Source organism: Pseudopipra pipra, chromosome 6, assembly GCF_036250125.1.
Source record: "Pseudopipra pipra isolate bDixPip1 chromosome 6, bDixPip1.hap1, whole genome shotgun sequence".
NCBI lineage: Eukaryota > Metazoa > Chordata > Aves > Passeriformes > Pipridae > Pseudopipra > Pseudopipra pipra.
In genome coordinates, this window is record NC_087554.1 from 41,435,852 (window position 1) to 41,458,735 (window position 22,884).

At 52.2% G+C, this 22,884-nt stretch overlaps 2 protein-coding genes across 7 annotated transcripts in view; both read right to left on the minus strand.

Annotated features, from left to right (window-relative positions):
* Positions 1-2,622, minus strand: part of LTBP2 (latent transforming growth factor beta binding protein 2) — a 69,967-nt gene extending 67,345 nt beyond the window's left edge. For 4 of the 6 annotated variants that reach the window (XM_064658743.1, XM_064658742.1, XM_064658741.1 and 1 more), the window contains exon 1: positions 1,816-2,620. In XM_064658743.1, coding sequence (XP_064514813.1) covers positions 1,816-2,270 — 455 coding nt within the window. In that variant the 5' untranslated portion in view covers positions 2,271-2,620. Of the gene's footprint in view, positions 1-1,815 lie in introns of all 6 variants that reach the window. The other 2 variants (XM_064658744.1, XM_064658746.1) reach the window with 2 other exon arrangements.
* Positions 2,623-6,737: 4,115 nt separating this feature from the next.
* AREL1 (apoptosis resistant E3 ubiquitin protein ligase 1) overlaps positions 6,738-22,884 on the minus strand; it is a 41,932-nt gene continuing 25,785 nt past the window's right edge. The window contains exon 21 of the transcript XR_010431419.1: positions 6,738-22,309. The gene's annotated coding sequence lies outside the window, so the exon portion shown is untranslated. The remainder of the gene's footprint in view (positions 22,310-22,884) is intronic.

Consider the following 22,884-nt stretch of genomic DNA (forward strand, 5'->3'; position numbering starts at 1 on the left):
CCATACCTTCCAGTGCAGAGCAGAGGTAGAAAGTGCAGCACAGCCTGCATGAGAAACACAGCACTAGGACACAGCTCTTTCTTCCTCTATGCTTGGAGGCAATGGCACTTGGTGATGCAGCTGATAACAGGTAAACAGTGTGTAAGTGCTGGACCAACCATTCCTGTTTAGACCATTGATTAAGGGATGAAAGCTACTTGCAAAGAGGTTCAGGGCTCTTGTGAACACAGTGTGAACCTGGAGGCTGCCCACGTGCTCCTGACAGCAGTGCAAGCCAGCTGTTGTCATCGGAGGCAGCTGCAGCCTGAAAATCTGGTTGAGACTGTTTAGGGTACTCAGTGACCAGAAACGTCCTATGTATCAGATGACTCAAATCCAACTGAACTGCCACATGAACCTAAAGCAACACCAACAACACTCCAACTGCAGAAAGGGTAAAATCTTTTTGAGCCCAAAGAAGTCCAAACCTTACTGAACAGGACTGGATCTTCCCAAGACTCTCACTCTGGGTAAGCTCAGGACCTACATGCCATTGACTAGCTGTCAGTGATAAATACTTTACATATCAAACATAATGGAAGTAGAGCAAAGTTGGTACATCTGTGGATTTATTGAAGAAAAAAATACACAATGGCACCGAAAACATCTCTGTCTCAAAATTTTGCAAGGAGATGAGTTTGGGAGAGAGAAAACTCTGAGACACACCTTTTCTGTTCTAGTGAAGCTCCCCACCCGACATTAGCAGAAGACATTTCTGCCCATGTCAGAGGGCTGTCAGCCCAGAGCCTGCCTTCATTATTCCCCTAGCAGGGCTCACATGGAGAGAGGACACATGCTGCCACATGGGTCAGTAAAACTCCTGCACGATGGTTTCGGTAGCCCTTCTCAGGTGGCAGAGGAGATCATCTCGAACGGCATGGAGCCACGGAGGTGCAGAGAGGGAACTGCAAAGGAGGAGGACGGGGGCCGAAGGGTACGTCAGCGCTGCGCCACACATCCTGCTCGCAGGCTCCCCTCACAACGGAGCAGCTGGCCTCGCCATATGATATCCCCTCCACCTCCACAGGGTTGTAGCCAGAGACTGGAGCTGGAAGCAGCCCTGCCAGGCAAGTCATAGGAAGCCTCCTCCGGCTGAGCCAGCTGAAGCCATGGGAAGCTGCGGCGTGGAGTGCTTACAAGGGGCCCATTATGGGAGGAAGGAGCCAAGAGGCCAGGTACCTGCAGCAAGAGCAGAAGCAACCAGGCTCTGTCCCTCAGAGCCAAGCAAGCCTCTCCAGCCTCTCCACCACCCAAAGTACCACGGCCATACTACATCGCCCTCGGGACTCTCACCCCGCATGCCTCCTCCAGGACGGCCGTGGGCAGCCTCAGAGCACAACAGGGACGCTGTGCCCGCTACCGCGCAGCTGTCCAGTCCACCCTGATGTGCCTGAACCACGCACTCCCACGACCGGCAGACGGCGGCCCGGCGCCTTACTCCCACTCAGGTTAACACTTCACGCGTTCGTGCCCACGGACACAGACGCACCGACGGGTGGGCGGGAGAGGCGCGGCTGCACCGAGCACCGAGTGGGCTCCCGCTCCAGTCCCGGTCGCTGCGCAGCACGGCCCAGGCCCCCGCACATCACCCCCGTGACTGCCCCGACATCCCGCGGGGGGACGGGGCAGCACCCGGAGCTCCCGTGGGATGAAGAAGTGATGCAGCACGGGGCTCGGGATGAGACCTGGCCCTTCCGTCCGGCGCTCTCTGGCGCCGGGACCACCGGGGTTCACGCTACGCACCCCCAGCAGAATCCCCCCGGCCGCAGCACTTACCCCGCCATCCTCCCTCTGCTGCTTGGCTCCTTCGTCCGGGGCACGACCTGCGCTTTCGGCCCACTGCCCTGCCGCTGCCGGGAGGAGTCCTGCCTGTTCCTCTGCCCCCCGTCGGGACCGAGCCCGGCGTCGCCCGTTTGGCCCCTGGCCGCGGGCAGCCCGCGGTCGGGACGCTGCCTCCGGCCGTTGCCGCCGCTCGGGCTCCCCGTGGCGGCCGCGGAGCCGCGGTCCACGTGGAGGGCGGCGGGGAGGGGTCGTGACGGTGGAGGGGATCGGGATGCCGGGGACAGACTGTGCGCCGTGCCCACCGCACCCAGGGCAGCCCCCCGGCCCCGCGGCCGCGCCGTCCCTCCGGTCCCCGGCTCCAGCCTGGCCGCCGAGTCCGGCCGACAGCGAGCGAAGCCGAGGAGGACGGCGAAGGTGAGCGGGAGGAGGCTGGCGGTGGCGCCCCGCATGGTGTCAGCCGGTGGTAGGGGGAGACGGGCGGCGCGGAGCGCTCAGCGCCCGGCTGGCATCCCCCGGCGGGCGCGGGGCAGCGGGGACCGCCGGCTCTCCGCCCCCCGCTCACCGCCCCATCCCGCTCCGGGACTCCGACGGGACCTGCCGCCCACCGGGACCGGGGGCGCAGACAGCAGTGCTAAGGCAGGGAGGGGCGCGGGCTGCCGGGCGGCCCCCGCAGAAGAAGGAAGAGGAGGAGGGCGGCCGGCCCCGCTCGCCGGGCTGCCAGCGAGCTCCCGCGCTCCGCAGGCAGTTCCGAGCACCTTCGCGCCTGCCTCTGGCACTGGCAGCGCCTGGAGGGGATGGAGGGTTTTATTTTTGGAAACCTCCCCCTCTGTGTCTTTTTGATGCTGACATCCCCCCTCTCCAGAGGACAGGGCTCGGCCCCCCTCCTTAGGAGAGGAGACATTCCAGCAACACCCACTTTGGCAAAGGGAAACAAACTACAACAGAGAAGCCTTAACCCCTGCCTGGCCGTGGAGACCCGGCCGCCGCCTGTCCGGAAGCCTGCGTGCAGCCCCCGCAGCCCGCCCCGCCGCCCGGCCCGCAGCGACCCGCCGGCCCCCGCCGCAGCTGGGAACGCTCAGGGAAGATGGAGCAGCCCTGGGTGTGGGGTGCACGGAGCAAGAGACACGGATGCCGGAGGAATACCGCTGCCCCTCAGCATCTGGGGACTTGCAGAGCTGCATTAGCACCACTAGCCCTCTCTCGCTGTTCTGGATCGCGTCTCACAAGAAAAAGGCACGACAATGGGAAGAGCCTTAGCTGCAATCCCACCCTGGCTCCAGAGCTCTCAGATCCCCTCAACCCAATTCAGGGCTTTATAGTCTTCCTTGTATAGGTCCAAGCTAGAAAAGGACCCACATAAAAGCTCCAGGTCCTTCAGCTAAGAGAGCTCTTTCAGGAAACATATTCCAGCAGCTTAGGGTAGACGTCCATCCGTCTCCCCATCTTTCTCTGCTGAGTACCAAAAGGCTGAGAGAGGGCTTGAAATGATCGCTTTGCTTCATAGCTACTGAGAAAGACTGAGGGAAGAGCAGGAGGAGGGAGAATAGGGCAGGGGGGCACAAATCCCATTTCAACCACACATCAGCTTGGCCTTGTCCTCTGCCACAACTCTGCAGTTTTCTGCTGCTCTTGGCCATCTCAGGCAAGGAGTAAATCCTCCTGGATTTACTGGAGCACAGGCACTGTCCTTTATTTGGGATGGGCTCGTTCTGGCTCACAGCAGCGTTGGTGAGCTTGGTGGGTGGCTAAAGACCTCTCACTGTATCTCTGCACTTGAGGCAGAGTAGGGCACTGCAAATGCTCCTGGGAAGGAGATGCCCGCTGGTGTGCATCCCTGCAGCGGGTCCTGTGGCCAGTAATGCTTACCAACCTCTTTTCATCGTGCCAAGCTCAGGTGGACAAGAGGTGCACCTCGCTTAACATCCCAACCCTAAGCACTGCAACTGGATGTCTGTGGGAGAACACAAGGAACTCTGTGTGAGCACAGAGTGATCCTTTGGGTGTACCCTTACATCTTCCAGCAGCCCGCAGGTAGGGGCTCCTTCAGTCAGATGCTGCAGCTCAGCTACTGGGTTTAAAAGTCAAACTGATTTTATCTAATTTCTTTTGTCCCTATTGTTGCATGGGGTGACTGCAACATAGAGCACTGGCTCTGCTTCTGTGTCCGCTGCTCCCCCAGCACCCCATCCCACTGGCATTCCTCTCCCTCCAGCCTCTCCTACTGCAGGTGCTTCCTCCCCAGTCCTCACCAAGCTGTCTGCCTCCCAACAGCTTTGTGGCAGAGGGGTCTGTCCAGCTCCCCCAGTTTCTCCTCTTCAGCCTCCAGCAGTTGTGTTCCTAAAGCCTCTCCTATTTGAAATCAGTAGCTCCATCTTCCTTCTCATTACCCCTGACTTTTAGGCTCTCTCAGATCACAGCCACCCCCTTCTTGGGATGACAGCACTGCTTCCTGCCCTCCATAGTGCTGTGAAGCTGGGAAAGGAGCAGAAGCACAGGGAATGAATCGCCCTGAAAGCATGCTGGGTCTGGAGTGGAGCTGGACCTTAGCACATCCCTTCTGGCTGGGACTGGCAAGTGAGGGAGAGGGGACGTAACTTGGCAGGTGAGCAAGCGTGACCAGAATGAGGGGCTGAGTCAGTTCAGGCTTTGACCTTGGCACTGGCAGCTGGCTTACAGGGCAGCAGAAATACTGGTTTGGCACTTCCTGGGATGCAATCAGCTTGCCTATCTGCCCTATTAGGGCAGAGACATCACTTGGGCAGGGGCTTGCATGGCTGTGGATGCCATGAGTAGTGCCCAGTAACAGCCCTGACTTGTTTCTTTGTTCTGAGGAAGAAGAATGTCCTTTCCATCCTCACCTAATTACTTTCTTATGCAGCAGTGGAAAGAATGCTTGTGCCTAAACCTGAAACGAGAAAATTATCAACACCATAAACAAAGCCATAAACTAAGCAGCCAAGGGCCCAGGCAGTGCTCAAAGCTAGAGCAGGCAACACGGGAGCAGGGGGCACAAGTGGATTCCTCCTTCCTGGAGGTGCTGGGTCACCCCAGGGAAGAAGATGATTTGAAACAGCCCTAGGGGACAACACCTCCAACAGGAGCCTGCACTCAGGACCCAGCGGTGGTGGGGCTGCAGGAGCCTGTGCCTCCCTAATGGGCCTGAGGAATGACATATCCAAGCCCAACAGAGCCATCATCAGCCCCCTGGTACCTCTTGTAGCCACCCCTGGCTGTGGTGGAGCCTGGCTCAGGGAGCTGGCATCCCTTCTCAAATCAGCTTAGCTCTGTGTTTACAGTAACCCCCCAGAGCTGGACACTGAGCTCCTTCCAGCCTCACACATGCAAACACTCCTTTGCTTTTGCAGGGATATGCTGATGCCGTTTGATCCCACAGAAGGCCAGCAGAGCAGGAGGCAGCTGAGGGCAGTGGCCCCCAACCTCTCCACCCTAGGGCTGTCCGGCACAAGGGGCTGCAGACACAGGGGTGCCCTGTGGCTCATTTCATACTTGGCCATCCCCAAGAACAAACCCATCAGAAAAGGGGAAGGGTGGGTTGTGTGGGGAATCCTAGTGCAGGTTGGGCTTCAGCATGTGGCTCAGTGGGGGCTCAGCAGGCAAACATGAAATACCTCATTGCTCAGGAACTTGCACAGGCAGAGTGTGGATGGTTGGCCTGCTTGCTGCCGAGATCAAATCCATGCCTGGGAAGAGAGATCAGCAGTGGAGAGAAGACAGGGCAGTAAGCTGGCAAGCAAGGTTTGACAGCCCAGCCCCGCCCCCATCGGCAGGGAGCACAGGGCTCCTCCTGGGAGCCAGTTCAGAAAGCAAGGGGCTCACCAGACCCTTCAAGAAGAGGAGCAAAGGTGGCCTGCCCTGATGGCATGGCCCTTTTAACCTGACCTATCTATGTCAGAGAAGGTGGGGTGCTTGGGCACCTGAGCATCAAAGTCATGGGGCCAGAGGCAGGGGGGGTTAAAGTGGGCTATGACCTGGAAAGATGAGCATGAGTTGCATCTTCTTGAGTCCTCTCAAAGGACAGGGAAAAGGGCCTCTTCAAGACTTGCTGATGGGGGGCCAACTATGCCAGGGCCTCTCACACCTTCATTCCCCTACCCATTGGGTCCCCACCAGCTCTGTACAAGTCCCTTGGTGCAGTAGCACCTGGGAGCCATGCTTCCAGGGCCAGTTGGCCCCCAGATGTGGCTCCTGGCACTGGATCCCTTCAATTAATTAGCCCCTTTTCTTCCTTTTCAGAAGGGTTCCCAACCCACGTGTGCTTCTTCCTCTGCTGTGAGCAGACCCCTAACGCACTGCAGATGGGACACATTCCATGGATTCAGAAGCTGCCTGCAGCTCCCGCAGAGGAAGAAGGAGTGCTCCCCCTGCTCAGGGCTGAAGGGCAGGGGAAGGTTGGCCAGCCCCACTGGCTTAAAAATCTGGGTGTGGAGCCAGCTGTGTAGAGGTACAAGTCACAGCTTCTCTGAAAAGAGCCATTTCACACCAGGAGGGAGAACATGGCTGCTCTGGGGAGCTGGATAGAGAAACAATTTTGAGGCAGCAGTGATGTCTGGAGAGGATCTCTGTAACCATGGGCATCAGAGAGGCAGGAAAAGCAGCTTCTGAATTTGCAAACACAGCCAGCAAATCCTCCATGGACAGCATTCCCACCCCTTGCCTTTGCCATGAGATACACACAGCTTAGCACACTCATGGCACCCAAGGAAACAGACATTCCCACCCAACAGATGAGCCACTCCAGCCAAACACACAACCTGGCCTTCCAGCCACCTCCACCCACTCTTGGTGCATCCCTCAGAGCTTTGGGGTACATCTTGGCCTCTCCCTGTGAGGAGGCCACCAGCAGGCAGCTGAGGGCTGTGTGGATGGTTTGTTGTCAGAAAACAGAAGAAAAACTGTTCGGCAGTTCCTAGTCGAAAGCCAAGGTTTGCTGGTTTTATTGTTCTTCTGCTTTCATTTAACCAGGACCATCTCTGAGGTGGAGGCACAAACCAGGCAATGGGGTGTCCACAACTGGACTTCTTGATCGTGCTGTTGTCTAAATGTATGTCCACGCATTACCAAGGGCTGAGACCACATGCTGAAAAAGATGTTACTAGAGGAGACAAAAACATGCTGCTAGGAAGAAGAAACCTGGAGAGCAGGACCAGATGGCAGAACCCAAGGGATGGGAGTGCAGAGTGAGGCAGAGAGGAGATTGCTGTGGGCTACTGCTGTAGAAAGGCCCTGGTTGAGCTAGCTGCAGAGCACAGCTGGTTCCTTATTTGTCCATCACACTATTTAGAGCCCCTTCGGCAACTCCTCAGAAGAAAAAAAAAACCAACCCTCAGCTAGAATGTGACTCATGCAGATCTACAGCAACTCAAGAGAACCTGTCCATTTATAATTAATGAAGTCCTGTTTGCAATGATGCAACTGCAATCTCCCTTCTCCCCAAGAGGCTGGTCTGGCCTTTCTGCTTCTTCAGTACCTGTGGCTGGAACTGCATGTGGTGGGGAAAGGGGCCTGGAAACCAGGAAAACCTGAGCATGCCTGAGGAGCAGAGAGGCTGCCCTGACCTGCCATTCCATCATGCATTCCCTGCAGGAGCAAGCCTGCTCAGGACATCAGCCTGATGAGGGGCTTCAACTGCTCCACTCATTAGTCATCTGTCCTCACAAAAGCAGGAAAGGAAAGGAAAGAAGGAAGCAGAACCTTTTGCCATTTTTATGGGCTGTAACCCATGAAGAGGGAATGCCCCCCTTGTGGGGAAACCAGGCAATGCCCAGGCTGTGATAAAGAAGCTCTTCCTGAGAAATTCCTCCCATGCTGAACTTCTCAACAACAAGAAGACCAGAAAAAACAAACTTGAATCAAACTTTCAATTCTACAGAGTGTTTGGGATTAAAGTAGTTTCATTTCTGCTTCTGATTCCAAAGCAATCTTCCTAAAAAGCAACGATTCATTTCCTTCAAGTTGCTGTTCCTTCCTTAAGACCCTCACCAGGGCATGGGAAATTTGGACTTAAAGTCCTTCAACCCATCAGCTTTGCATAACAAAGTGAAACTGATGATGGTCACACAGATCCTGAAATAGGAATGACTGGTGGGGCTGATGTTATATCTGTATATTAGTTTGTTTACTCTGCCATCCTAAAATTGTGGGCTCACTCCCATCATAGGATTTTAGGTGCTTTCCTACCAGTTTGGGCATTGCAATGGCTGTGTGAGCAATGATCTCAGTTCATCACAATGCAATAATTTCAAGTGAATGTTTAATAGCTTACTAATAAGTGAATCTTAGGGAAATGCAAAAAGTGGCAATTATTAGGTGGATGTGTTAGAGCTTAAATAGTTAGTCATCACGCAATAGACTAATGCATTGACACTTTACAGTCCCATTGGGTAATTATTGGGATTAGGCTGAGTACCCAATTTCCCAGCTATGACTTCATAGGCTGGGAATTCAGCTCTCCAGTGACATCACAGCTCCAGAAGTCTCCCTCACTAGTTGCCAGGCTGACTCTACTGTCACCCACTCTACACACAGGTGTGGCACACAGCCTTCAGAAAGGAACCCAGGCTCTTACACTAAATAAGAATAAAGATGAATGAGAGGTTAAAAAGGAAACAAATGCAGGACAACTACAGAGAAGATGAGTAAAGCCCCTTTTTGTGCCACACCACATCAGGTCGTAATCTTCTGAGAAAAGCAGCTTGAGATGCAGAAGCATCCACTTCCCACCCAAACAGGAGACACACCAGGCACAGAAGTCCATAACACGATTAAAGAGATGGCACTCATGACTCTTCTGCCTCTCCTTGAGTTTGAAGCTCAGGACAAAAGCAGGGACAATGCAAGCCTACCCTCTCTGATGATGATTACTGATGCCATACTGAGCTCTGGCATGCATTCTCAGGCTATGCCTCTGCCTTCCCTCCCTCTCCTCTTCCCTGTTTCAGCCCATCTGAGCAGGCAAGAAAGCCTTGCACAGCTCAAGGACACAGCAGTGGCAATAGCACAAGCGGCCACCTGCCTTCTCTCAAGGCTAGCAAGCTCTGACAGCAGGGATGGCAGCCAAGGAAGGCAGCTGGCACCATGGAGGTGGGAGAGACCCTCGCCTTCCTCCCTCCCAGAGCCTGGCCCTGTGCATCCCTGAGCCAAGGGAAGCACATCCTGGAGAATGGCAGGGCTGAAGGAGGTGGGGAGCTCACGACTTTCCTGGGGAACATCCCTGCATCAGCAACATCAGGCCAGAACTGCCTGCTCTGAGGTTGTGGAAGCTAGGCTGGTCTACAGGCAGCTCCTGCTGCAGAGGAGCAGGAGGAAGGCAGACAGGGGTAGAGAGCCGGAAAGATATTTCCACAAGCCAGGAGTGCAATCTGGGAGCAGATGAAAATGAAGCAACAGCACTAGCTAGCCTTATGCTCACTGAAGGGGACAAGGGGATGCTGAAGGCTCCTCACTGAGCACAGAGCATGGCCAGGGCCACCCCAGGTGCAGGAGCAAGTGCTATCTGTGGGGGCCCCTCTCAATGCCACTTTGGTCTCTTGTTCTATGAAGACATGGGACCAATACAGCCCTTGGCTTTCCTCAGTGCTGTCCCTGGCCTGAGTCACCCCAGCCTTGAAACCCACTTTCAGCAAAGGCAGCTGCTCTTCTGGCAGGTGTTGCCTACCTGGTTGCTCTCAGTCAGGCTCTGTTTCCCTGCAAGCTTGGCCAGATCTGTGGGAGCTATGAAGGGTACGAACATCACTGACAAAAGCTTTAGGCTACACAAATCACCAAGAGGTTCCAGTGCAGCTAAAATCCTATGTGAGAGCAAGTTTGGGGGCTTGGGGAGTAGAGCAATAGGCCATCAGTGTGGATCTCATCTCTGAGCTTGCAGGCACCATGTGTAGCTAAGGTGGTGTGGTATCTGCATCTTGTGCCTTCTCTCATCCCCACCATCCACAGGCTTCCTGCCAGCCTGCACCCAAGGCTGGCTGTCCTTCCCGCACCAGAGAGTTGGTGCCCCTCTCTGGCAGCCCACTACTGCCACCAATCTTTCCACTGGGACTGTGCTTCTCCCTAGCACAGCTATTGGAAACCAGATCCAGGCCCAGTAGCAAGACACCTTCCCCAGCCCAGGGGGACACCTTTTCAGGCCAAAACTGCACATGAAGTTTGGCCCAACAAAGCAGCTGCCCCATTTATTTCAGTTCCCGCAGTAATGCCGGCAGGGAGGTGCTCTGACCTGCAGCGCCTCCCAGACCACAGAGCTGCTGGGGGGGTTGAGGCAAATCACAGAAAATACCACAGAGGCTGGTGGCCAGCTCTAGCCCTGTGTCTCCTCACCAGGACAGATCCAACCAAGCCTGATGCCCCCTAGGGATGCATCCATGTTACCCATACAACCAGGGCAGCCTCTTCTGCGACAGCTCCAGTGCTGCTGAGCAGAGCCTGGGGGCTGAGGGATATTCCAGTTTGTCCCCTTCTTCCCTCGCAGTCTGACTCTGGGTTACTGTGAACTACAGCTGACCCACAGCATTCTACCTCACCTGTCCCTGCCCCAGTATCCATATCCTATATGGCATCAGCCCCTTGGCCCCTGCTCAGTTCCAGACTCCAGCTGGCTTTGGGGCCACTGTTAGAAACATTATAGCACACCTGTTCTTCAGATGAGGGTTTACAGCCAAGGCTAGCACATCTGGATTGTAAAGTAGACATTTGGAAGTTTATCAACATGTTTCCAAACAGTCTGGATATGGCAGAAACTCTGTCTCGTTGCTTTAGTGGAGGAAGCAGTTGGGCTGGAAGGATGGTTTGGTGCCCTTCTCATGCCCCATGTAGGCTGGGCTGAGCTCCCCCCCCCCCCCCCGCCCAGAAAATGAACTGCCTCTTCCTGACATTAGTGGTCCAGGAAGCTGTGTCAGCAAGGTTCTAGGAGGGAAACTGGGAAGTGAAATCCAGTGCCCTTCCCACCCCAGAACCTGCTGATGCAGCTATACCAAGCCCAGACTACAGCCAAACATCTCCCAGAAAGCCCGCATGCTCAGAAAGTTGATTGGGAATCTGCACCATATGGGTTGGGTGGAGATAACTGACTCCATCAGCTTGGTCCTGTGCAAAGCTCAGCTGCCAACAGCCTCCAGGGCTTTTGCTCTCATTGAAGTCCTGATCAGCAGCAGCATCAAGCTGCCACTAATGGGTTTGTCAGCACCAAGCAGATCTAAAGGAGGAACATGGCCCACTGCCCTGAGTTGTTTCACGTGCACAGCCCCTCTAATTGTATTCGTTTCTCAGATGTGCAGCACTCACACCAGTGCTAACAACAGACCTCTCATGTAAGTGTTCAGTAACATACTCTGATTTTGGTCTCTTCCCAGTCATCCCATGCCAACAAAACACAGCTGATACTTCAGGGTGTGAGTGACACAGAGGCAAGAGACACAGACAAACTGTAAAGCTGATAGAGCAGGAGCTCTATCCCCAATGTGCAGGAGAGCTTTGGTAACATAGTGGTGGTTGCTTCCCACAAGGTCTTCAGATGGTCTGGGTCTAAGTTCACAGCAGCTGATTAACAAACTTTTCATCTCCTTCCATGTTGCCAGTCCAACTGCAGGTGAAGGCAACAGTACTGACCACCATGCTACACTCTCATCACCCCTGGAAGAGAAAGGACTCTAGTGACTCAGAGAAAGCCACTCTAGTGGCTGAGCACTGCACAAATATCTACAGGAGCTGGCAAAGGTGGCACAAAAGCAGAAATTTCTTTCAAGCTGTATCAGTCTCCTCACTTTTCTGCAATGCAGTACACTGTAGATGTATTTATACCCATTTTACAGGCTTTTGGAGGCTTGGGAAAACCTAGATTTTTCCAGCAGCTCTACCCAAGTGAATGTCTTCCCTCCCTAACCCACATGCTCTCAGTAATATTGAACTATCTCTTTAGTCACAAATTCAAAGTGGTTCCAAGCTCAAAGGATTTTAGTGGAGGAGGCTGAGAAGAGATGAGGGCGAGAAGGTCAGGGATAACACTGTACCTGTAGCAATGGAGATGCAAATACATTTCTGTAGTGCTTTGCACTCAACCAGTTTCATTGTTGTTATGCATCTGTTTTAAAAACCTGGGTGCAAAGTGGAAAAGAGACCACCACACACATACCCTCTGTGTCCATATACCTTGCTGGGCCCTCTGGCACTGGAATGAGCCACATTACACAGAACCGAGGGACATACTGTAGGAGAAAATGCCTGAATTAATGTGAGACATGTACACAGGCCACTGCTTAGGGAGAACAAGCAAGTTTAGCTGCTCCTACCACTGAGCACCTATAACGTTGTCTGAAGTCCATGCTAGGGCCCAGTTCACTACTGGATACTTCTTCCATGGGACCTGGAGAACCTGCAAAGATGCTAGCAGCAATTCAGGGTGAGAGATATTGCAAGATATGACAGAAGAACAGGTTGGAAAATAAGGGAAGGGGATTCAAAATATCATTTCGATCTTCCCAAGAAAATTCCCCTCTTGCAACTGGATTTGTCAGTGGGCTCATCTGCCCAGACCATCCCAGATGGTGTATTTTTGATAGAGAAGGTAATGTAGCTTAACATTTTTCAGTAAATTGAGCTGGTCACCTCTAAGCTTACAGGTCACTGAGTCTGCTGTCTCTTCCTCCCCCCCTAGAGCATAAATATGACCCCCATCCCAGGCCCTCCCTCCCCAAGGCAGGCAGGTCCTGCTTATGACAGCCAGTGCTTTGTTTAGCAGCTCAGCCAACACTTCCTCCCCAGGGAGAGCATAACTCTGTAGAGGCAAAGGTCAAGTGTGCTCTTCCCAAAGCTGAGGATTTGCCTTTGCCACTTAATCCAGCCTGAGATCTCACAGCCAACACAGAGCTTCTCCCAGTGCTGGGAATGCAGCCTTTGTGGGCAGAGGAAGGCATGCAACTGGGGCACAGGTACAAGTGCAAACATCTGCTCTTTCCCACAAGCCTTCAGGGCACCAGCAAGAAGGCATCTAGGAAAACAAAACCCCACCAGATACTTCATCACTATTTTGTGAAATAACCCTGCCCTCACTCTCACCAGTTCAGGCCTAACGCCAAACGCCAGGTGGCTGTTGATGCCTAACTTCTACTTACTTCCACAGTTGTTTTACAGCCCTGCCTCCTATTGGGAAGAAGTAAGCCAGCTTCACCACTGCAGTGCCCAGAGGCAGCAACTCAGATGGCTTCCAAAAGCACTCTGCTGGGCCCCAAAGTGCTCCTGTCCTGCAGGGCTCAGCCACAGCCCTGCAAGGAGAGGTGTGGGCAAGGGAGTGATGAAGTACCCTATCACTCTTGATTTCACAGTGGACACGAGGAGGAAACAGGCTCCTACTGTCCTCAGCCAGCCATGAGCCTCCCAGCCATGGCCAAGCAAGCAGGTTGTCCTGGCAGCATCCCCTGGTGCTCTTCCCACATGCTCACAGACTGGTTGAGGTGGGATGGAAACTCTGGAGAGGGGTCCAGCCCCCTGCTCAGGCCAGGATGCTCAGAGAGCCATGTTCAGCTGGGTTTTTGAACTCCTCTGAGGATGGAGGCTCCACAGCCTCCCTGGGCAACCTGCTCCAGCATCCTTCACTCTGATCTGACCTCTAACACAGGTGACCATCTGCCACCTTTGCTGTAATGGGTTTGGTCGCCACCGGAGGAGGTAGAGGTGCCACTATTGGATGTGACACCCATGGACCCTCACAATGCTTTTAGCTGCACTTCCTGGCTCCAGTCCCAAGGGGCTCCCTCAACCCCAAGTTACAGGGCCTTGGTCAAGAGGCTAAGCCCAGAGCAAAACAGGGGTGTCTCCCTCATTTGCACTGACCACAGAAACGCAGTGATAGCAGATCCACCCCTTATCACTTCCCCTCATTTCTTGCTTCTGTTCAAGAAGCAGGGATGGTGGGCAGGGGACATCATTTGGCAGGAAGACTTTCTTCTTTCAAAGTTGATTGCCTTCTAGATTTAGGAGGATTAACCCTACACATAAACACCAGACTCCCTCATGGCCACCTTCCCCACCATCCCTGCAGTCAACACGGATCCACAAGGATCGCAGGCCCGCAAGCGTGTTTTTGCAGATCTGTACCATTTTACCTCCCAGTGTTTTCTGGTTCTCATTATCTCTGCAGAGCTGATGACACTTAAGACATTTCAATTCCCTGGAGGCTTTTTCTGGCACTTCAAGTCTGACTTATGCAACACATTCTGATCACCCACGCTCACCTCTAGCTTGTTAGCAGCTAGAGGGACCCTTCCCCGCCCGCCAAGTTCAGCAAGCTGAACCAAGCTGAACCTCTGTACCCACCGGAGTTAAAGCCTTGGCAGTTTTCTCCTCCTATCCCTTCCCCTCTCATTCATAGATGGTCATTAATCACAGCAGCCTCTTCCCACAGGGGACCTGCCTCCACAGCCCCAAACCTGCCCCTGCAGCTGCCAGGCAAATCCCGGGGCAAACAGTGAACAAGGGCAAGCTCAATTAGCACTTGTCGTATAACACTACCAATGACCTTAGCCTGGTCATTAACCCCAGCTGCTGGGAGGGCATCACCAGCTTGGGGTCTCTTCCCAGCCCATCACCATGTTTCTGGTGGGGAACACAGCCTCTTCCCCAGCTGTGTGACTTCTGTTCTTGCTAGAAACCAGCTCAGAAACACAAGAATTTGGGAACTAAACAGCTCTTAACACTTATCACTGCCTGTTCCCAGAGACAAATCTAAATCCAAAGTACAGCTACAACACATGTATATCTGTTTGCAACACCTCATTGGAGGAATTAAAAAGTGACAATGATACTGTACTTGGGACACGATGACAACTGCTTCCATCCAGCCAAACAAGGCTGGTCCAGCTTACTAAATGGTGCTAGAACTTCAGGCTGGGCATGGTACCAAACATTACAGTGGAGCCCCTCTACACGGCCCCTGGACATCTTTACATTTGCAAGCCTGGCAACCTTTCCAAGCTTTTCTCCACCATCCTGCTATTTCTTTTCAGGCTGTTTCTTGCTCCTCGTCCACACTGCCTGCACAAGCTATTTTGCAGGAGGAAGGGTCATCTCTCATGAACTGTCTGCTGTGCCTAATGTGAGGTGGGGTGAACTGCCACTGCACGGCAAACCTTTCACGTCTGTATTGTACTTGGATGCATTGAGCTTGCTTATGTTATGGGAAGGGCCTGTCCTCTGTCCAAGCCAGCCACTGCCATCACGTGGAGAGGAAGGTGACAGTGCTATAACCTGGATGCCCCACACATTCCCTCCAAGACCTTTGCTGGGCTCACATCCAGCCAAGCCCACCAGGGAGGCAGATTGAATGAGGGCAGCTGGACAGGAGCCCTGCAAAGCCAGCCAGGCCTCCACATACCGGCCACTGAATTTGCATCTGAAGCCGCTAATAAATGAAGTGAAGGAAAAGTCTGGAACAGTGACCAAGTCTGTTTTGAGTCCTCACTCCAGAGGAGCTGGTGCAGCCTGGCAGGCGATATACAACTCAGCTGTCCCAAACACCATTGCTGAGCTGAAACTTCCTCCAGTGTGAGCCAAGTGTGCCGTTCTACCTCCTTGAACTCCTGCAGTCTGGTTCAATTGCAGGTAGGGAAAGGAACCTCTGCCCCCCTCCCAAAGCAGACTTTATGCATGCAGGGTGCAAGGGGGGGTAGAGTCAAGAGAGCAGCTGCTCAAAGTGGTTTGCAATGATTCACCACAGCTGTACACCCCCAGCGCCAAACTCGTAGGCCCCAAGACCCCAGCAACACGTCACCTAGAGCACAAGGGTTCCTCAGCTCTCATTATGCCATGAGCTCCCCTCGTAACACAGGTGCCCCTTCCTACTCTGCTTGCAGAGCTGGGGCAGGCCCTCTTCCAATTGGATGCCATGCAGAGCCTCCACTGAGGTCCAGAGAAGGAAGCAGGAGGTGCTCTAAGAGGCTGGGAGAAGGGACACGGAGGCCAAGGCTTACAGGTTAGGTGGCACTGCAAGAACCCAGTACCTGTGGGTGGTGGGGTGAGAGGTATCACAGGGTCAGACTTTTCTATTGCTACAGCTTCAGAGATTGCCCTCTTTCCATCTGCCTTCCCACCATCTGCTGAGGCGACTGCAAGGGAGAGGAGGTTTGCAAGGGTCACTCTTGGGCCAAAGCAGATGGAAAGGACCTGCTGTGAGCATTTTACTAGACATGGGACAGCTGCAACATGCCCCTCAGCCCTGCTGACAGCTCACTGGATCATCCAGCGCACAGAGTACCAGGGCAAAGGAGCTGGCTCACAACTGCACACACTGCCCTGGAGCTCGCTTGCAACTACAAAGGGTCTGCAGCTGGACAAAGGAGTGAATTAACAAGCTGTTTAAGTCCTTCACTGGAGGCCTGAACAAACAGATGCTGCCAGGAGCTGGTCTCTCCCCCTCCTGGGGATCATCCTTCAAGTCAGAGACGTTTTTCTCAGCGCTCCCTGAGGGGCAAAACCAGCAGAACCTTTGTTTGCTACACAGAGCTCCAGGGCCTTCTCCTCCCCCTGTGCCTTTGAACACACTCCAAATTTCTCAGCTCTGCAGGCCTCCAGACCTGGCCTGCTGCAGACCTAATTACCTCCCTTGTTCATTTATGGTCTTTTGTCACTAAAGCAAGTAATTGGTGCACAGAGGCAGCAGATCCTCGTGTGTGCTCACATGGACCTGACTGCTCCCTTTGGTCTGCTGGGGAAGCCCTCTCCTGCTCACCAAGGGTGCCTGCAGTCCCTCTCTGTGGCCAGTCACTTCAAGATCATCTATGGAGAGCACACTGCCTCCATTTCCAGCAAGCTCCCCCAGTACCCTTGCGATGAAAAGACATGAGTCTTCTCAGGACATGACACCTTTGAATTCAAGCAAGAAAGTTTATCTGGATGATGGACCACACCTAACCCCTTCTCCCTTACTAGCACCAAGACAACCCTCGGGGTTTCTCGTCACTCTCTGTTGTCTGCCTGTTTGCTCATGCACACGCTCATGCTCAGAAGCCTCCAGCTCAGTAGGCAGGTGCAAACACCGGGCCTGGGAGGGATGCTGCCACACTAGCTTCTCCCTGCATTGGTACTCACTCAGGTTTGCACACAGCCAGATGGATGTAAGACCCCACTGCTCTTTTACCACCACTACCCCCTGTGTTCCCCCTTAGCCCTGGCACCACAAGGATGGAGTACAGCAGAGTGGCAGGGCCCTTTCACAGGGGGACAGCTGGGCAGGATTATCCCAGGGCTCCTGGACCAAACAGACAGCTCCTCAGCCTTTGGAAATTTCCCTCACCTTTGTTCCTTGGCCTTGTATGGCTGGGGGAAGGGATCTCAATGAACATGTTTGTGCTGTTCTTCTTAATAGGGTGTTGTGTAACACAGAGGGAAGTGACTACACCGGGGACCCCAGCTGAGAACAGAGACTTTAATCCTGCTGTCCAGGGAAAACTTGGAAAAAATACCTACATCTGTTCCATTGCATTAGGCTCATGGCTCAGAGGCTGACAGCTGACCCTGGCTGCTCATAATGCCAAGGTGCAGCCCCTGCCAAATAGTGCCAGGGTAAATTACCATGACAGATTAGAAAGGCAAAAGGCAGCCAGAGAAAACTAGGGAGGGAGCTCTCCCTGAGCAGAAGGGAGAAGGGCACTTCGTCTTCTCCACTGCTGCATTGGCAGAGTGGAAGGAGTAATAGTGGAAGAGAACAGGGCAGAGGATGAGATGCAGGGAGTGGGCTGAAAGTGAGAAGGCAGACAAGAAACCACAGCTGCATCCACCTCTCCATGGGGCTCACCAAGGATGAGCTTCGGGAGACAACCCTCCCCCTCCTCGAACCTGTGCTAGGCTGAAGCCAGGGAGGACAAAAGCTGCTCTTGTATCTACAAGCAATGTTCATGGCTCAAGAAGGGCACAGGGCAGGTGTTGGCCTTACAGAACAGTGCACACTCTCCCTGCCATGAGTCTGCCAGCTCTAAGACATGTAAGAACATAGGTCTGGGCTCCCTGACCCAGCACCACAACACAGTTCTCTTTCAGGCTCAGGCTTCATCATCACCCCACAACCATCCAACAGCTCAGAGAGGTGGAAAAGGAAATTACCTATCCAGGAAACAGAACAGCACTACTGAAATTTGCTAACAGCAAACACCTAGACACTCTGGAAACAAGTCAAAGACTTCTCACCATATTTGGTGGAGCTCTACACTGATACACCCACTGGGAACATGGTAGGTGCTGCACTGGGACCAGAGGGCAGGATGGAGAGCCCATCCTCTGTGCAGCCCCTCTTACAGTCACAACATGCTGAGGGTGGTCCTCCCCTAACAGGAGGGGATTTTCTGAAAAGCCACTAACACCCAGTTTTGTGAAGGATATGCCTGCTCCTTACTCAAGTATTAAATTGGCTCAACCCTAAGTAGCACAACATCTATGACAGGATTAAAGCAGATTCTGCCTTCTTCTTCCTGCCTAGAGCCAGCAGCTGCCAAACACTCCTTTGGGTCAGCATCCAGCACAGGACAGTGGCTAGCTTCAAGACAAGCAGAAAGCAAGCTCCTTCCTAACTCCTGTCTGTCAGAGACAGGCTTTGGCCCTGAAGCAGAAAGGTTAGTTTGCTTTACATCTTATTTAACCATGGATGTTTTCACTTTCCACATGCATGTCACACTCTTTCATCTGCCCTTAGGAGGACAGGGAGGAAAGCTCATGCTTTCCTCAGTCCATCTGTGGAGCAGACAGTTTTGACTAGTCACGTGCTTGTTGCCTTTATCTGCTGGCTGTCACTTTGACCTTGTACAAAAAGACAAAGGAATCAGGAGCTGTGTGTTTCCTTCAGTCTCTTATAAACTTCTACTTCAATACCACAACCTCCTATCAGATTCTGTTCCTCTATCCATCTCCATAGGCTACCACGTCATGCAATCTTAAACGTCCAGCACTACACTGAGCACTTAAGGGGAAGGGATCTTGCTGAGAAATTCAGCCAGAGTAGTGCCTTCTGACCCATGAACATTTCTGCACTAGAATCTAAAGATGCCTTCCTACCCTCTGCTGTTGTTGATCAACCTGGTGCCTTTTCCTCTGCTTCTTACACTGCTGGGGAGCAGATCCATAAAGGTCAGAGCCCCAGGCCTGAATTAGCTCCACAGCATCAAGTGAATTACACCTCAGTAATGTGTTTGCTATGCAGCTTCTTTGACACTCTGCCACTTTGCACTTGAACTGAAGCTCAGCCTTGCTCAGGAGGAGAAACCAGAGGGGATGAAGCACAGCAGAGCCAGCTCCTGGACATTCCCGGAGCATCTTGCAAAGACACTTCCAAAAGGCTACTGACAACACTAACTGCAAAGTGTGAGGTTATCTGGCCCAAGCCATCTCTACTGAAAAACAATATGATGCAAAGAGTGTCCAAGGCAGGCACTGGCCTGTGCAGGGACCACTTCAGGACAGTTTCCCCTCGAGGGTGGTAAAATGATTCTTTTTCCCTCCTATCCCTGGAGCTGCTGCACTGTTCCAGTCACCTACTGCAACTCATCCAAGCTCAGTCAACTTCCACTCCCCCAGGCTCTCTGGAAAGGTTAGTGGTGCCTGCAGTTAATTTTAAAAAAGTCCATTATGCTATAATGAATCCCAAAAAGAGAACAGCAGCTCTCTCTGTACACCAGCTAAATTCTGCATTCCTGGTCCATGCATTAAAACTTTCTCTCCTCTCACAAACTGATCACTAACCTATGTCTCAAAGCCTGAGGGAGCACATCTAATCTGTTAGTGCTACTGTTGTTTGTTCATATTAAGCACTTCTTCCTAAGCTTTTTGTGCTGAGTGTCATGAGAGAGTGCTGCAGGTTAATCATACATATGTAAATCCAGCTTCCTTTCATGCATTTTAAATGTGTTGCCTTTTGGAAAACAAAAGGGCAAGTGGGAGTGATGCAACAGGGACTTGTGCAAATTTAGGGGATGCTTCCTAGATGCTCACTTCTCACACACTCCTATTTGGGGATTAGAAGCACAGTAAGAGAGAATCTGCCAGCTTGTTTGCTAGACTAAGAGGTCTGCTGAACAAAAACACCCCAAAAACCACAAACCAAACCAACAAACCCAAACAACTGTAACCCAAACTGCGTGATTTCAAGAGAGCTGAAGTTGGCCACTCCTAAATGGGATCAGCTCAAGTCGACTACCGGTCCCCCTCTGGTGGCCAACCAGCCGCAGTCACCGCCTGACGGCAGAACAGGGCTCCCGCATGGCTACCTGTCCCTGCACCGAGGGAAGCATCTCGAGCATCCCGTAGCCAGGGCAGCACGGCTCTGCTCGGAGGGCTGTCGGGAAGCAGGGCTTCAGAGCACCGAGCTGAATCAGGGAGTGGGGCACACCTGGGCACCAGGGGGGATGTCATGGAAGTCTTCGAAAACTGAGAGAATTCATTACAATAACAGCCAGCAGCTGCCCAGTCCTTCCACCTTGACAGCCTTAGGGCTATCTACAACTAAGCCCTTAATTTTTAATAGCAATGCTGTGTACCACCAGGACGCCTCATCTTGAAACAGGGTCCTGTTGTGCATGGAGCTATGCAACATCTGGACACATAGAGTCCATAGGCTCTTTGAGATGGGGAATAGGATGGAGAGAAAGGACAGAAGACAGACAGGAAGTGAATGAGAAGAAGGAAACAAGATAGCATTGGTTAGCATAGAAAATAGCAGTCAGTGAGATGCTCTCAATGGCTGAGCACAAAGGCAACCATTAAATGTCTTACTAGAAGATACCGAGGTTACATTTTTGTCCTATAATGTTTAGTTTCTGCAATGACAGCAATTGCTACCAGTGTTTTGCATGTTGTTGCCAATATAAAAGGCCCTAGGAGAGAGAAGGCTGAATACCCCTGCTGACTGCTCTAATGACAGACAAGAAGAGGCTGCCAGTTTCCCTAAGTGGGGGTCTGAGTCTGTTCCGAACCAGCAAATCTGAGCTAGCCTCTATACAGCAAACCACTTCTTCAGACAAATCTGAAACCCTCAGAGCTGGTTTCATCATCCTCCAAGAGGACTGCAGGGAACTGTATTTCCTTGCATTTCTTCACCTACTGTTGTAAAAGCAGCACTATCTCATCTCAAAGCAACCTCACGCTTCAGCTACTGGAGCACAAGAAAGCCCCAAACAGCTGTTCCTTCTGGAGGAGATTTCTAGAATTACTCAGAAAATTGCGTGAGTTTACAGGCCTTCAGTATGATGTTAGCATAAATCCCTAAATTAAGGGACAGGTACAGGACAACATATTCGCAGCTTATCAGAGAACTGCCTCAAGAGGGAGAGAAGAATTTGGTTTTAGCCACTGCAGAGTCACTACCCCCAAAACCACCTAAACTCACTCCAGCCTTCATGTACCTCAGAGAAAACTCTGAAGCAGCATTAGGCCGATTCCAGTTTCTCCATTCCTCACATGGTGCAAGAGCTCCACTTTGTCTGTATTCATTGCAGCTTTATACCAAGACAGAGAGGCTTGGCTCTTGGCCTCACTCCCCACTTCCAACCCTGTGTACGACTGCCCACGCCTCAACATACTTTGTGGCATGCCATCCCTGCAGAAGGGTAGCTGGAAAAGACTGATCAGGAATTTTGGGTGAACTTCAGCTACAACTGGTTGTTTTTACTGCAAAAGAAGATAATAAATTATGTCTAAAAATGAACACATTCATGCAGTAACACCTCTCCTCCTACAATCAAGTTTCATGCTCTGGAAAGCAGAGATTAGGGTTTCTCATGCATTCAATGAAAAAAACCAAGGGTTTAAGAGGACGATTCTAAAATCTCAGGTTCTGCACAGTACAGCTGATGCCAAGACAGGCTAAGGTTCTGGTCAGCTTTGCTCTTTCCAGTAAGACCTTTCATAGGTCCTGTAATCGTATGTTCAGACTCTTTCTGTAATCATGTGCCAGGTCAGTCAGACACAAGATGGTAGCAGAACAGCCAAAATCATAGAAAACATAGTAATTCACTATGGGAACCAGGAGTTACAGCCTGGTTCAACTGACCAACTCAGCCATAACACCATGAAAGCAAGAAGAGATCTTATCTAAACCAAGCATCATTTTCCCATTTAGGTATATGAAGAAATTAATTCTCTGTAGTTCTACAATTGAGGCAAAGCAAGCTAAGCGGAGGAACTGAATGCACAAAAATCCAGTTTCACGAGCAGCATATCTTAATACATCTCAGGTCAAGCAGCTGTGTACGGAATCAAGGATCCCAAGATATCAGGCAACTCTTTGCTATTGTTGGAGACACAAGCCGGGGCATGTAGGATTCCAGCATAAAGAGCATGGGCATGATTTCTCTCACAGCCCCAAGTCCATGCCAGGTGCCAGGAAAAATGGAGGCTGTGGAGTCAGCAACAGGTCACTGTCACCACTCCCTCTCCAAGACATCACGAGAAACTGGTGATCAGGATGGACAGTGTGGGCAGCCACATGATATCATGCGTCCTGCAAAGAGAGGCAGAAACTTTAGAACTTACTTCATGCTAAAGTAATCCAGCACGCTGAGCTCTCTCCTTCACACCCAAACAGATAAAGTTTCTGAAAGCTCCAGCCTCAACTTGGCCCCCCTCCCATGAGTTGTACTGGTCATGGCATGTAAAGATATGTCCACATGGCTTGCTTGTGTATCATTTTGTTCATGTCAAGTCTGCTGGCAAAGTCATCCACCTTTTAGTGCCCTGACCCCAATTCCAACAGCTCTAGATTCACAACCTCTGATTTCCAGGGGACATTGGAACTTCGATTTCTGTATTCTTCGTAAGGCTCACCACTGCTTTATCTAACCTCCCTCATCTCTGAGTCCAGCATAAGACAACTTTGTTGCCACAGGAGCTTCTAAATAATACCATAACCCAACACACTGCTAGAAGCAATCCCCAAGACAAACAGGCACTACTCACTCTCTTCTTTAGCTAGTGCTCATGGCCTGAAAGCCAGAGCCAACACTAGATGCTGGTTTCATATGTGAGAACATCTGCCTAGATATATGGTGGAGAACACACAGCCGCTCAATGTTCTGT